The 16,100-nt window shown below is 42.5% G+C and overlaps 1 protein-coding gene across 3 annotated transcripts in view; it reads left to right on the forward strand.

Moving 5' to 3' along the window:
* Nucleotides 1-15,899, forward strand: part of PDE7A (phosphodiesterase 7A) — a 109,729-nt gene extending 93,830 nt beyond the window's left edge. For 2 of the 3 annotated variants that reach the window (XM_077751797.1, XM_077751798.1), the window contains exons 8-13: nt 3,151-3,282; nt 3,471-3,562; nt 6,108-6,252; nt 8,213-8,309; nt 8,971-9,051; nt 11,756-13,548. In XM_077751797.1, coding sequence (XP_077607923.1) covers nt 3,151-3,282; nt 3,471-3,562; nt 6,108-6,252; nt 8,213-8,309; nt 8,971-9,051; nt 11,756-11,964 — 756 coding nt within the window. In that variant the 3' untranslated portion in view covers nt 11,965-13,548. Of the gene's footprint in view, nt 1-3,150; nt 3,283-3,470; nt 3,563-6,107; nt 6,253-8,212; nt 8,310-8,970; nt 9,052-11,755; nt 13,549-14,631 lie in introns of those variants that run through there. The other variant, XR_013332033.1, reaches the window with a different exon arrangement.
* Nucleotides 15,900-16,100: the final 201 nt, after the last annotated feature.

Here is a 16,100-nt window from a genome sequence, read left to right on the forward strand (position 1 = left end):
TGGGATCTGAGTTCTGGCTAGATGTTAGAAGGGAAAGCAGGCTGACTAAACCACTTCGTGCTAGCTGATGCCAGTTCTGAGAATATAGCCATGTGGTTGCCAGTCTTAGTATTCAAGAGATGGTGGAATTTTTAAAGTATATACGTCATGGCTTTGTTTAAACCACTTCGTTGTGGTATCACTTCTATGCCACAATAAAATATATACATTTTATGGGTACAATTTTAACAAATGTATATTCCCAAGTGCCCCAGTTTTCTAATTGAGCTTTAAAAAAAAAAAACAAAAAAAAAAACATGGGCCAAGCCTGAAGCCTCTGTTGAGAGTTTTTGGGAGGAATTGATAATCACCATACAGCCAGTAAGTGGAATAATGAAGGTAAGTGTCATGTTCTGTGAGACACAGAGGAGGTTAATTAACCTGGTGCACAGGTAGGTGAAGGCAGCTCCCCTCCATCTTCCACTGGCCACACTGAACCAGAGCCGGGGGCGCAGAAGTAGGGGTTGATGCCAGGCACTGGGCAGTGTGAGAGTGGGGAGGATGTGGTAAAAAAAATGAATAAAAATGCTGCCTTACCTGTGCAGCTCTGGCAGCACTGATTTTAAACTTTTTTTCTTTTTTTTGCCTCTTAGTTCTGATAGTTCTTTTTTTTTTTTTTTAGCTTTTCTTTTTTTAATGTTTTATTTATTTCTAGGAGAGAGAGAGACAGCGTGAGCAGGGGAGGGTCAGAGAGAGAGGGAGTCACAGACTGAAACAGGCTCCAGGCTCTGAGCTGGCAGTCAGCACAGAGCCCGACGCGGGGCTCGAACCCACGAACCGCGAGATCGTGACCTAAGCGAAAGTCGGACGCTTAACCGACTAAGCCACCCAGGCGCCCCGATAATTCTTATTTTTTCTACCTTTTGCCCTATGCAGCTTTGATTACACTTATTTGAAATACTTCAGGGCACCTGGGTGGCTCAGTCAAGCGTCTGACTCTAGATTTTGGCTCACGGTCATGAACGTATGGTTCAGTTCTGTGCTGTTAGCACAGAGCCTCCTTGGGATTCCCTCTTCCTCTCTCTCTATGCCTCTTCCCCACTTGTGAGTGTGTGCGCATGCTTTCTCTCTCTCCCCCCTCCCCTTCCCCTCCCCCTCCCTCTCTGTTTCTCAAATATTTAAAAAAAAATTCGTGGTTAACATAGTGAATTTAGTCAAAGCTTCAGTGAAGGAGATAGATAAAATCACTAAGCTCTAAAATGCAAAACTTCCTTTCTCCTTTATTATAGTTTACATTTTAAAATAGAATCACTCCGTTTTAAAAGCCCTAAGATTGTATCTCTTACTTCCTGGGCTTTCACATGGCTTCACACTTTCAAGTGCTTTCATTCAGTACGTTTTCCTGGTGCAGGAATCCAGTGGAAGCAGTCATTAAACAAATAAATAGAATGTTGACACATATTGTAGTAATTACTCCTGTGGAGAAACCTAAATCTAGGAATGTGCTGGAGAGTGACCAGAGGATGGCAAGCATTTACAGGTATAGATAAAGTGGTCAGAAACCACGTAGACTGAAAGGGGAAATTTGAGAAGTCACCTGTAGAAAAATGCAGGTACAGAAGGAGTCAGATAGAAAGGTTTAAATATAGTATTTAGTGGGAAACCTGCTTTTGGGGCATCTGAGTGGCTCAGTGGGTTAGGCGTCTGACTTCAGCTCAAGTCAGGATCTCACAGTTTGTGAGTTCGAGCCCTGAGTCAGGCTCTGTGCTGACAGCTTGCAGCTGGAAGCCTGCGTTGGGTTCTGTGCCTCTCTCTCTCTCTGCCCCTGCCCCACTCGTGCTCGGTCTCTCGGTCTCTCAGAAATGAATAAATGTTTAAAAAAATGAAATCTGCTTTCAGTTTTTAGGTATGATTTCTGTCTAAGAGCTAATTCCTGGACTCTAAAGTGCAAAAAGAAATACTCCAAGCCCCCAGAATTGCTAGAAAAGTTAAGGCAAAGTTCCTTCTTTCTGTACTTGACATCAGCTCTAACTTTAGTGTTTACTTTTTGTGTTCTCATAGCTAAGCTTATGTAGATTATAATTTTGTTTCAGTTGAGCCTATTAGCACCTAATAGCAACAATAAAAACCGTGAAGTTTTTTGTTGAACACGGGAAAACTCACCGTTACTAGTTTGCGATTTGAGAACGGAACCTGATGATGGCTTTGCAGACGTCACGGTCACATGATTGGCAGTTTCTTCTTCGTACGGCACGTCGTTACTATCTGGCCTTGTCAGATACGGTCCTAGAGATGGACATGACGTTTGCCTTGTTTTTAGTCCACTTTAAAAATTGTCTTAATGCCATTGACTCCTTTGTCTTTATTATAAAGGTGGTCATTAATTTTTTACCACTGACAGTTTGTTAATTATCATTGACAGTTTCAGTCAGGTAATTAATTTACTTCTTGTGATTATTTTATTGTATCAACTAAGATCTGCAGTGATTATCGAGAGTAACATTACAATTGCTAGCTTACATGATCACTTTTTCTTGGGTGACTGTATTGTGAACACTGTTCTGAATATATCCGTTGTTGGGAGAGGGTTTTCTTACAGAGTGGAGACTGTTCTGGGATTACTCAGTAGCTTGCTTCAACATTAAAGACCTCAGAAATAATGTTACATTTTGGATTCTTAATTGAAGTCCAGTAACCAGTTTGTTGATGGATAAGTACCCTCAGACAAAGGTCTTCTGTAATAGTACACTTGAAACCCTGATAAGAGAGTAGATCTCACATAAGTGTTCTTATTGCAAAAAGAATAATAAGTCTTCTGTTGGTAGCAACTACAGTAATAAACCTACAAAAACCTGTGTTTGTTTTAAACCCATTTCTCAAAAAGAAGATTTATACTTGAGCTGTCATTTTAAGTAAACCTTTCTACAACGAACACAGTGTAAGGTGAAGCTCTGTAAACTCTATGTGGATGGGAACGCGCATCCTACCCTACCTCTCCCCCCGGTGCCGTGGTGAGGCCAGCACCTTGCGGTGCCCAGTGACCCTAATCAACAGTCCGAACCATGAAGGGGAGGAGAGTCGACACTACTGTTTGGGGCGAATTCAAAACCACGGCAAGGGTACAGAGTTTATTTCAGGTGTGTCTGTAACTACTTCTTTTGTCCCACGCAGCTTGCCAGCTCTGTAACCCCTTGGGATGTCTTGCTGAGCTTAATTGCGGCTGCCACTCATGATCTGGATCATCCAGGTGTCAATCAACCTTTCCTTATTAAAACTAACCATTATTTGGCAACTTTATACAAGGTCAGTGTGAATTTATCATGCATTCTAATATTCTTGCATTCTGGAAAATGTTTTAATGGAGTCAGAAGTAGTAAACAGATTGTCCATGAACATTAGAATTTTAACCAGATTAATATTACCTACAGATAATTCTTTATGTTCAGAAAGAGACTTGCTATTAAATAACTCCGATATGCCCCTTTTTGTAGAATACCTCAGTACTGGAAAATCACCACTGGAGATCTGCAGTGGGATTATTGAGAGAATCTGGTTTATTCTCACATATGCCATCAGAAAGCAGGTAGGTTGGGCTAAGACACATTTAATTGGTAATAAACTATGGAAATTAAGTTGGCAAAACAGTTTTATAAAGGTTTAAAAGTTATTCAGGTGTGCCACAGTTTTCAGTTTTTGTTTAATGGCTAAATTATTTTATCTTACAAATTTACATCAGAATTCTAGTAATTTAATCCTGTTCAGTATAGACAGCAGTATTTTTTTAGTGAATTCTTATGGCTCAGTCTGTAGATTTGGGTATTACAAAATTCACTCCAAATACATAATGCCTCATAGTTTACTTATTTATGTAAATAGTGTTACATATTTCCATTTTATGCTCATTTGAATAAAACCTTATGTTGTAGCTGTAAAGAAATTAGTCATTCTGTATTATAAATACACTCATTAAAAGTTTCAGGAAGGTTTCAAAACTGATTAGAAGTAGAAAGAATGCTTTATATCTCAGTAGCATAGCCCTGGAGTCCCTTCTGGAGCTGGAGGCTAAAATGATGATGGAAAGAACAGAAAATCCTGATTTGTTTAAGAAAAGACCATTTAATGTTAAGCAGGCGATATGAAAGCCTAATAAGCATCAAGTGCAAATGAGCCCATATGATGGTGATTAACAAAATCTCATTGATCCACAAACAAAAGCTTTTAATAATGCCTCACTGAGAGAAGATGCTCTTAAGAAAACCATGTTAAGTGGATATAAGCCATCTAATTCTAGAAACAAGGTGAGGCATAAAAACAGGTTTGGNTTTGAATAAAACCTTATGTTGTAGGTGTAAAGAAATTAGTCATTCTGTATTATAAATACACTCATTAAAAGTTTCAGGAAGGTTTCAAAACTGATTAGAAGTAGAAAGAATGCTTTATATCTCAGTAGCATAGCCCTGGAGTCCCTTCTGGAGCTGGAGGCTAAAATGATGATGGAAAGAACAGAAAATCCTGATTTGTTTAAGAAAAGACCATTTAATGTTAAGCAGGCGATATGAAAGCCTAATAAGCATCAAGTGCAAATGAGCCCATATGATGGTGATTAACAAAATCTCATTGATCCACAAACAAAAGCTTTTAATAATGCCTCACTGAGGCATTAAGTGGATATAAGCCATCTAATTCTAGAAACAAGGTGAGGCATAAAAACAGGTTTGGGTACTAAAATTTCAGTCACTCTCATTGTTCTTTCCTTTTTCCCCTTTCATAACTTAAAACAACTTTATTTTTAAAACTTAAGTATTTTGTGTAATGACCATAGCAAAAAGCTGGACTTCATTTTTTATTTTTTTAAATCTTTATTCATGGATACCATTTGGAGTTATGACAATACTTCTGGTAAGTAAAATTGTTTCTTGCTGTAGTAGAAATAGAAAAATTGCTTAAACCATAGTTTTTGTATATATGTTATCCTTTTCTTGATTAAAGCAGATTAAAATGTTTGCTTTCTTCTTTTTGTCATGTTTTACATTTGATGATTAACCTTGCTGATAAAAACTGAAAATAAGGAACACTGCATAATAGCATTCTTTTATGTGTCCTTTATTTAGGATTTGTTTTTTTTTTTTCATATTCAGTATTGTGAGCCTTTTAATCTGTTGACCGCTCTTTACTGCTACTTATACAAGGATAATGTTTGCTACAGCCCATTGAGGGGAAAAATGGCAGGGATTTTTTTTTTTTTAAGTTTATTTCTCTTGTTACTTGAGACAGTTTTATTTATTTTTTTACTTGAGACAGTTTTAAAAATGATATAAGGTATTTGCATTAACATGTTACCTTTTCCTTTCCAGAAAAGTTGGATATTCATATAGATAATTGATTCTAGAACTTGACCCTGAAAATACAGTTGCATCTAAACTTTATCAGATTGTTTGGTGGGGTTTCATCAGCATATAATAAGGCATCTTAGGCAAAATATCCACCAGACTTAGTTGTTGAATGGGCTGCTCTTTCTCCATTTGAGCCAACCTTCCGACTTCCAGATATCAGACACCCAAAAAAGAAACCAAATTTGTTTCCCCCTCGGCATATCCCAGTCAAAAAATTTATAAAATAAGATACGAGGCTCATATGGATTCTTTTTAGGCAAATAATTCCCCCTTGGCTGGCAAAATAAAGGCATTCTTTTTGGAATGTACGCACATTTGTACTTTCCTACAAACTCTTTTGGTTTTAGTTTTGATGATTTTATTTTATTTTTTTTACTGCTTTATTTATTTCTGAGAGAGAGAGAGACAGCGTGAGCAGAGGAGGGACAGAGAGGGAGACACAGAATCTGAAACAGGCTCCAGGCTCTGAGCTGTCAGCACAGAGCCCAGTGTGGGGCTTGAGCCCACGAACTGTGACATCATGACCTGAGCTGAAGTTGGACACTCAACTGACTGAGCCACCCAGGTGCCCCTAGTTTTGATGATTTTAATAGGGTTTTTTAATGCATTCCTTAAAATTCATTGTTTTTTTGATAGGTTAAAAGTTGAATGGCAGAGCAGTAAGTTTAAGGAAAAAATGAAGAAGTAACTATTTAATTGAAAGTCTTTTTTCTCTTTATATTTCTCTAATTCCAGGCAACAAATGGAGACTCAGATAGGTGCTTTGATACTAGCCACAGACATCAGTCGCCAAAATGAGTATCTGTCATTGTTCAGGTCCCATTTGGACAGAGGTGACTTATGCCTGGAAGATGCCGGGCACAGGCATTTGGTTTTACAGGTAAAGTGGGGCTGGGAAAGATCTCGTTCTAGGGTAAATCACGTGACTATTAGAATAAAAATGAAGTAGTCTAGTGTAGCTTTCAGAGTGGCTAAATTTTGAGGGAAAGCCGTGAGATTTCCTTCCATTAGCAAAACACTTTACAGAAGGTGACTCTTCTCCTTAGGAAAGCACCATTGTTTCTGTAGTTTCCATACTCAAAGATTTCTTTTTTTTTTTTTTTTAATTTTTTAAATGTTTTTATTTATTTCTGAGAGAGAGAGAGAGAGTGCGAGCAGGGAAGAGTCATAGAGAGGGAGACAGAATCCGAAGCAGCTCCAGGCTCTGAGCTGTCAGCACAGAGCCCGACACGGGGCTCAAACCCACGAACCGAACTGAGAGACCATGACCTGATCCAAAGTCAGATGTTTAATCAAATGAGCCACCCAGGCGCCCTTATTTTATTATTTTTTAATGATTTTTTTTTTCAAAATTTTACGTAAGTTGTATTAAGTTAACATACAGTGCAATATTGGTTTCAGGAGTAGAATTCAGTGATTTATCACTTGTGTACAACACCCAGTGCTCATCACCCATCCAGCCCAATCCCCACCCACGTCTCTCCATCAACCCTCATTTCTCCTTTGTTAAGAGTCTCTCAGGGTGGGGCACCTGGGTGGCTGAGTAGGTTAAATGTCTGACTTTAGCTCAGGTCATGATCCCATGTTTGTGGGTTTGAGCCCCGTGTTGGGCTCTGTGCTGACAGCTAAGAGCCTGGAGCTAGCTTTGGGGCTTTGGATTCTGTCTCCGTCTCTCTCTGCCCCTCCCATACTCATGCACATGTTCTCTCTCTCTCTCTCTCTCTCTCTCCTTCCCTCTCTCTCTCTCTCCCTCTCTCCCCCGGCCCCCCCCCGTCTCTCTCTAAAAGTGAATAAACATTAAAACAATTTTTTAAAGAGTCTCTTATGGTTTGTTTCCCTCTCTTCTTCCCCCTTCCCATATGTTCATCTCTTTCATTTCTTAAATCTCACATATGAGAGAAATCGTATGGTATTTGTCTTTCCCTGATTGACTTATTTTGCTTAGAATAATACAGCCTAGTTCCATCCACGTCATTGCAAATAGCAAGGTTTTATTCCTTTTGATGGCTGAGTAATATTCGTGTGTGTGTGCGTGTGTGTGTGTGTGTGTGTGTATACACAAACCCATATCTTCTTTATCCATTATCAGTCGATGGACTCTGGGGCTTTCTCCACAGTTTGGCTGTTGTTGATAATGCTGCTATAAACATCAGAGTGCATGTACCCCTTCGAATCTGTATTTTTGTATCCTTTGGGTAAATACCTAGTAGTGCAAATGCTGGATTCTAGGCTACTTCTATTTGTAACTTTTTGAGGAACCCCACACTGTTTTCCAGAGGGGCTGCACCAGTTTGCGTTCCCAGCAGCAGAGCAGGAGGGTGCCCATGTCTCCACATCGTCACCAACACCTGTTGTTTCTTGTGTTAATTTTAGCTATTCCGACGGGTGAGGTGGTATCTCGTCATGGTTTTGATATGTATTTCCCTGATGTTGAGTGATGTTGAGCATCTTTTAGCCATCTTTAGTGATGATGTTTAGTGATGTTGAGTATTTTAAGAAATTAGTTCTTGGATCTAAAAATGGGCAAGATTGGGGCGCCTGGGTGGCTTAGTCGGTTAAGCGTCCGANCTCTGTCTCCTAGAAATAAAACATTAAATAAATAAAAATAAAAATGGGCAAGAATAGGATGATTTGTTTGTAGCTTTATGTTTAGTCCAGTCCTGCAGACTTGACTGATAGACGTCATAGCATCATAAAGTTAATATAAAAGACAATGAATTTTCTGTTGCAGTATTTTTTTTATTAAAGTGTCATTTTCCCCATTGTTGGAGTATATTTAAGTTTAATACAATTGGAACTTTATTTTTTTCTTAAAATAATTTTAATATTTTGCTTGCTAGATGGCTTTGAAATGTGCTGATATTTGTAACCCGTGTCGGACCTGGGAATTAAGCAAGCAGTGGAGTGAAAAAGTAACAGAGGAATTCTTCCATCAAGGCAAGTTACAGTTTTGAGTGATGAGTAGTCTGTTCAGTTCATTTTTTAGCATCATATGAATAAACTAACCCATTTACAGGAGTTGGGCAATAGATGCTTGGTATTTTTAGTGACAGCTAATAGTAGATGTACATGTAGGCAATAATGTACAAATTGAGCATATTTTGGAAATCAGCAGTTCTCGTTTGAAACGATGAGATGTCAGTATTTGCATTTCTAAATAGAAGTCAGGTTGGAAGCTTTGCTGTGCAGAAAGATTTCCCTGACTTTGTACCATCCCCCTTCCTGTGGGGGGCACGGCCCTGCACATGCAAGGTATTTTCAGTGATTTAAAGCCAGGAACCAAAGATCTTCATTTCATGCACCTTCCTTGTAGAAATCTAAATTTTAAATTAAAATGCTGACAGAATTATAGTCTTGGGATAACACCTAGTAAAATTTTCCATCTCCTACATTTAAAATAGGATATCAGCTTGGCAATCTTTTCTATGTGTGAATAACTTAAAAATTTTAAAAAGAACTAATTGAGAAGCCATCCTCCCTTGAGGATTAAGTATGTCGTGTTTTTCCTCAGGAATGTGCAGGTGAGATGAAGACTATATCTACTTAAGCAATAGTCATACTCCACGTGAATAATTCTATCTTGCTTTTACAATTTTAGGAGACGTAGAAAAGAAGTATCATCTGGGTGTGAGTCCGCTTTGTGATCGTCAGACGGAATCTATTGCCAACATCCAGATCGGTAACTGTATATACTTCTAGCTCGTTAGAAAAATGCTGATTTTAGTTTTGCCAAGAAGAGATCTACATTTGAAATATAAATTATTAAAATTGTGCTCATTTCTATTTTTTAATTTGAGAAATCTTACCCATTTTTCCTTTTTTGGGCTCTATTTATAATGTGCTCTCATTTGATCTTAGGTTATGAAAACCATAATTTTTGCAAAGCAGGGAGCAGTGACTTTGTCCTAAAACTGACAGAGTGTATGGTGTGCCCATGTGGAAGCTGTTTTGCATAATTCTGGGGTTGCCGTTCTAAAGTGAAAAGGGGGTCCCTGAGCACGATTGTGACGTGCAGGCCTTCGTTGCTTTTCCGTGCCCTGCCTGTGGGATAATTCTTCAGCGTCCTGTGCAGGTGTCTCGTGAGCTGCCCTCAAGTGGTCTCCCCAGGCCTCTCCCCAGCGGCTTCCCCTCACAGACCCGGGACTCCGAGTGGTCCCCAAATCCACGGCGCCCCTTCACGCTGTCCGCCTCGCCGCTCCTTCCCACCCGTCTGACGGGCTGACTCGTGTTTCTTAAAGGCCCGGCTCCGCTAGATGCCACTTTGCACCGTCCCCAGGCAGAGCCCATCGCCCCTTTCCCGCCTCCGAAGCTAGAGCGCTGCCGCCTGGCCCCTGCGGCGAGGTGGGCCTGAGGCCTTGCCCGCACCTGGAGGCAGGCGGCGCTTGAGGGCTCTTCGTGCAGTGAGACAGCGCTGAACAGGGACGTGTGCTGAGTGAAACAGGGCAGCTTGGTGTGAGAGCGGAAGAGTGGGTGGCGGGTGGGGGGTTTGGAGCATAAGCCAGGGTGGGGACGGCGCGTCAGCAGGGTGTTGCAGGACGGTGTGACCCTGGTGGCTGGTGTGGAGTAGGACTTGAGGATTAGGTCGAACGTAAAGAAATGTGTCCACAAACTTCAGAAAGATAAAGTTTCTAGAAGTCCAGAAGATAGTGCACTTCTGCGGCATAGAGCTCTGAAAAGAGGCCTGTAGGTCAGAGACTCAGAGATCTAATTCTCACACAGAAATTGCAGGGGATCGTTGTGGGGAAGGCAGTGGGTAGTAATGACTTGACTGCAGATGAACGGGGAGGAAAGACAGAGTCAGGCCCAGGGGAGGGGGTGCTGGGCCTCAAGCAGCCGGAAGCCTGAGAAATTTTGCAGGGACGGGGCTTTCTTTGGAGGAGATGAAAAGACACTTGGGCGGCAGATCTGCGGTGCCCTGAGTCTCAAGTACATAGACCTTCAGATGCTCAAGACTAGGTGAAATCACTCCAGCCCACTCGTTTTTTGTCAGGTACTTACGACCTGAAAGAATGAGGTTAATCTAGAGCCGCAGGTAATGCTAATTTGTTGGCTGTTACAGGCCAGATGCAAACGCTCTCAACCGGTTGGAATGATGAGTGAATCAAATAAGATGAAACTCCCGCAAAACCAGGGTAGCCAGGTTCTGCGTGTGGGTATAAAGCCCGTGGCTCACCACGCACCCGGGGCACCAGAGGGGGCAGGGCCGAGTGACGGCTCCAGCCTGGCGCCGCGGCGTGAGGAGGGCTGCCAGCGAGCCACCGTCGTCTTTGACCGCAGAGATGCCGTTTTCCTCTGTTGGTTACGTCTTTCTCTTCACCAGAACAGAACTGCTTGAGGGCACATCTCGTCTGTCCTTCACTGCTGCACTCCTGCGGCCCCCCCGCCCGCCTCCCCCTCCCCCCCNCTGTTTCAGATACCATAATCTGTATACTTTTCTAATTAGAAATACTGGGTGCTAATTGCTTTAACTCCAGAATTTTCTGTTGCCTAAATGAAACCTCTGTGGCCTCTGGTACACATGGTCTTTTGCTGAAAAGAAGACATTTTAGAGATGAAGAAGATGTTAAAACTGTTACATAGCAGTGAACATCACACATCGCATTTGAACGTAGAAGCCCCCGTCGGTAGCAGACCAGACGTTGAGGAAATAATGCCAAGTGCCTCTCCAGGATGTGTGATGTGGCTGATGGGGGATTTCCTAGGAGTATGAGACCCACTGTAGTGTGGACTCGGGCATAATGTAGGTGTGAGCTGTACAGCGTAGAGATGCACACAACCCGGGAATTCCCCGTCTTCCCTTCCTGACTACGAATTAAGAGAGATCAGTTATAGGAGTTGTTTATAAAGTAGGGCCCTTCACACTTTGAGTGTTCATTTTAATAGCTGAAACTAGTATGTTCTGTTCTTTTTACACTCAGACCTTCAAAACTCATGAGTCTTGGTTCTGTAAATTCTGACTTAAATAAAGTGGCCAAGTGTAACCATGGCCGGGTGTGGGGGCGCATCCCCGAGGGGACGAAGCCCAGCAGGCCCGGCGGAGACCCCCCCCACCCCCCAGCCTGCAGCCGCTGCCTGCTCTCCGCAGTCGAGGGCCGCTGAGTGCTTGCCCGCGTGGGGCGGCCAGTGCAGCTGGAGGGAAGCGTCGGGAAAAATTTGACGTGTTTGTCTGTTCACCTTCACCTAAAGTTCCGTGAGCTGCTGGATAGGTTCTTCAGAGAAGTTACGTACACTTAAACACACACACACACACACACACACACACACACACACACTGAAAACTTAGGTAAAATACTGGAATAAGACTTGAGAATAACCATTGGATAGATGTCCTGAGGATAAAGTTTCAGAATATATGTTAATACGTATTTTTTTGTTTTCTCGAGGTTTCATGACTTACCTAGCGGAGCCTTTGTTCGCAGAATGGGCCAGGTTTTCCAACACCAGGCTCTCCCAGACGATGCTCGGACACATGGGGCTGAATAAAGCCAGTTGGAAGGGGCTGCAGAGAGAACAGTCCGCCAGTGAGGACGCAGATGCTGCGTTCGAGGACTTGAGCTCACAGTTAGGACCTCGGGAGAGCCGGCTGTCGTAGCCCCGGGCCGGGTGCAGGCCGCCTCCTGCAGGCTTTTAGAAATGTGAACCGGGCCGTGCGGCGGGGGCTGCGGCCAGACCGCCGCGGTTTCCGGGGGATCGAGGCCAGCGCCGTCCGTCCCAGGGCGTCCCCCACGGGGCCGTGCGACCCCGCCTTTTAATTACAGACCTGAACACACAGCAATATGCATTTGGCTTTCGTGTGAACCTCGAATATGCAAAGCCCGGCAGGAGCGAGTCCGAAAGGAGTGACAGAGGAAGTGAGCGGCGCCGCGAGGTTTTCAGAGCGCTGTTCCTCCAACCGTGAAGCTTGAACTCCGCCCTCAGCAGAAGTCTCTTGGAATGTAACCGGCCTGCTGCAACATTGTGTCCGTACCTTCCACTCAGCTCTCTCTGAGAAAAAGGAAATGTGAAGTGCCCAGCCTCTCTCTGCTGCCTCCTGCAAGACTCGATGTTTACTAATCAACTCTGAAATACCGGTTCTAAATTGCCTTGGAGCATGATTGTGAAGGAACCACTAAGAATTTTCAAGATCAAACTTATCTGCAGCTCTTTCCCCTGGTTTGCCTTTTTCTTCTTTGGATGCCACCAAAGCCTCCCGTTTGCTGTCGTTTTGTTTTGCGCACTGGAAACTGAGCGTTTCTCCCAGAGCGCCGCCACGCTTTCACTCCGGTGCCGCTCGGCAATGCAGTTTTTTTTTTTACCTGCTAGTTTCTGATTTGGGGCGGGCGGGGAAGAACACCAATGTCCTAGCTGTATTATGATTCTGCAGTGAAGACATTGCATGTTGTTTTCACTACTGTACACTTGACCTGCACATGCCAGAAAAAGGTGGAATGTTTAAAACACCACAATCAGCTCAGGGTACTTGCCAGTCTGAGATAAAGTGGGATGGGGAAGTGTGTCCTTCAGAGCAAGGGTACTAAAGCCCCTTTCGCTGCCGTGCGTGCGAGGTATGTTGTGTGTGAATGTGTGGACGTGTGTTTGCGTGCATGTTTGTGCATGTGTGACTGTGCATGTGTTGTATTTATCCATGTGGGAAAGGATTTGAAATGTAAGCTTTTATTTATTATCTTAGAATGTGACAGTGCGCAGCCACACTGGGGGAGGGGAGGTAGGCGAGCTGTACCAGACGCTCCAGTTGCCTTAAACTATGCACAAAGCTAAGTGACCAAACTTCTTGTTTTGATTTGAAACCAGTGCATCGTTTCCTTGTCCCTCCCTTTGATGAAACGTTACCCTTTGATGGGCCTTTTGATGTGAACAGATGTTTTCTAGGACAAAACCTAAGGACTAATTTTAAACTTCAAACATTCCACTTTTGTAATTTGTTTTAAATTGTCTCATGTATAGTAAGCACAACTGTAATCTAGTTTTAAGAGAAACCGGTGCTTTCTTTTAGTTCAATTGTATTTCCCTTGTTACTGTAAAAGACTGTTTCTTGATTATGTTTACAGTTCGTTGCAACAGCCATTTTCTTGGGAGAAAGCTTGAGTGTAAAGCCGTTTGTAAAAGGCTTTGCCATACTCATTTTAACATGTGCCTGTTGCTGTTAACTTTTGATGAATAAAAACCTATCTTTTCACATAGTTATCTTTGATATTTACCTTATAACTCTTGTGGAAATCATAATGCTAAATTACTAGGAAATCAGAGGGTTAGCTTCTTGGTTCCAGCACTCGCTCATCATTATCTAGGCAGAGGCAGGTGCAGGCCAAGCCTTTGGGGTCATCTGCCATTATCTGCACCTCACGAGTGAGGGAGCGGCCCCACTGTGGTGTGCTCGCACCTTGACGTGGTACAAGTCAGCCTCGAGCCCAGGCCTCTGGACTCCACGGCCTTTTTTGTTCCCGCACTTGGGAATTGCCTAAGATATCAGCACTCTCGCAAGTACTTACGTACTAGTTGTCATTGCTTTTCTAAAGTAAAGGAATAAGGAATGGCCACTTACTTCTGCTTGATTGATACCCGTGTCAGAAAGGCACCACCGGGCCTCTCCTGTGTCTTCCCAAGTCCAGTGTATTAGGAAGGGCATAGTACGAACTTTAAAATCGAACCTATTGTCATTATTTGCATAGAATGATGTCCGATAGAAATATAATGTGAGCCGCACATACATGAATTTTCAGTTTTCTACTCGCTACGTATAAAAAAGGAAAAACCGATTAATCAATTTTATTAGCTTTTATTCCAATATATCCAAAATATTATATCATTTCAATATGTAGTCACTCTTAGATAACAATTATTGAAATGTTTTACATTCTTTCTTTGGGGGGAGGGTACCAAGGCTTTGAAATCTGGTGCGTATTTTACACTTACAGCACATCTCCGTTCAGACTAGCCGCATTTCAAATGCTCAGTAATATCCACATGTGGCTTGTGGCTACCATACTGGACAGAGTTGGTACAGAAGCTTGATGGTAGCAGAGTGGACTGTACCTGGGGAAGGCCAGGGACCACTTAAGGTGGCGTCATCCTGGTAGATACGATGCATCTAGTTGTCTGATTAGATCTTTATAGACCTAGTTTGTCAGCAGATGGAGAGTGGAACCATCTCATAGGAAACTCACATTAATCAAGCTCACAGTAACTGATATTTTAAAAAAAATGTTAGTACTTCCATTTACAATGAGAAATATAACTATCAATCATTCTCTCCCTTTAGGCACATCTTCTGGGGATGTCCATTTATGACCAGCCGGTTACATGGTGAGCATGGATTCTGAGCAAGGGAAGCAAGTTGCCTCATGCATCCATCTCCCTGTGGGGATAGATCTGCTGATTTTCATGTTTGTGGACCAGGGCACGCTCTTCCCCTGGATGATTGTAGAGATTCTCTGCCAGTAGTTGCTTCTCCACATCGGCTTGATTGGCACATCCCGTAGGTCTGTCCGCACATCCCGTAGGTCTGTCCGTACCTTCAGCTTTGTCTCCGTTGAGCCTGCCTGGGCTCCGTCTGCTGGTGTATGATGGCTTACTTCTGCTCTGATCCATGATGGTTTTTACTGTTTGATAGTCAAAGGATTATCTTCTTCTTTCTATTCCTGGGGGAGACATCTCAGTGTTTCTCCCATTTCCTGCCTACACGTAGAATAAACCCATTGACAAATTATGTTTTGTTCCATAGATGTGGAAATCACCGTCTGTAGCCCCACTTAAATACACCCGATATTCCTTGAACATTGGTTTTCTAGAAAAATTTGAGGAAACAGTTCAGTAATTTAGATTACACTTCAAATAAGTAAATGTTATGGGACAGAAAAATTCACATGAACTTTTAAAAGGAGACTTCAAAGAATTGTCGAGCATGTCACAGCCCTTTGGGGCTCCAGACCCAATACTTGAGTAGAAGGGGGCGTCTCCTGCTCTGGGGCTAAAGGTCCTTGGAGAGAAAATTTTGACCAGCCTTATAGCTTAACGAAAAACCAATCTGGTACCTGGCCAGTATTTGTAGTCTACAAATGTGATGGTTTATAATGACCCTCTTTGTATAAAAGAAGCAAATATTTTATGTCCTTTGCAAACCTGGGAAATATATTTGTACCTGAGGTACAGGTTAGAGGTGCTAGTAATTCTTTGAAGATTCCTATAACGGTTTCTTTTCCAAAATGCTTTCTCGGCTCTTAAAGCTTTCAGTTTTCTTAAAACTCTTAACTTTCACATCAGAGGTTTACAGTGTGTTCATGTGTACTTTTTTTAATGTATAAATACAGTGTTTAAATTGTCTCCCGATCACTGTCTCCTGCTTGAGAAAATAAACAGTGACCGACAGCTAATATGCATCACTAATGTTTTTACATAAATGTGCATCGGCACACGTCTGAAACATACTGTTGTACAGTTATGGGCGAGGCTTAGTCTGAGCCATTCCTTGCTCGCTCAGGATCTGCAGACAACCTGTGTCTGTGTCTTTCAGAAGGCCCCCGAGGGTCCATGGTCTTTTCCTGGAGGTGAGCTGACGGGGNCCGGCGTCAATTGGACCATCGATAACTGTTTAAACAAGCTAATTCGGTATTAATGTGTTTCCTCTTTAGCCATCAGTCTGTAACATTGAGAAATTACATTGAAACTAATCTGTCTAAGCTGAATTGCGTCAGCAGCATCTGGGTTCCCGTTGTGTGCAGACGCTGCACC

The sequence above is a fragment of the Crocuta crocuta genome, unplaced genomic scaffold (assembly GCF_008692635.1).
Source record: "Crocuta crocuta isolate KB4526 unplaced genomic scaffold, BGI_CrCroc_1.0 scaffold20, whole genome shotgun sequence".
NCBI classification, from domain to species: Eukaryota; Metazoa; Chordata; class Mammalia; order Carnivora; family Hyaenidae; genus Crocuta; species Crocuta crocuta.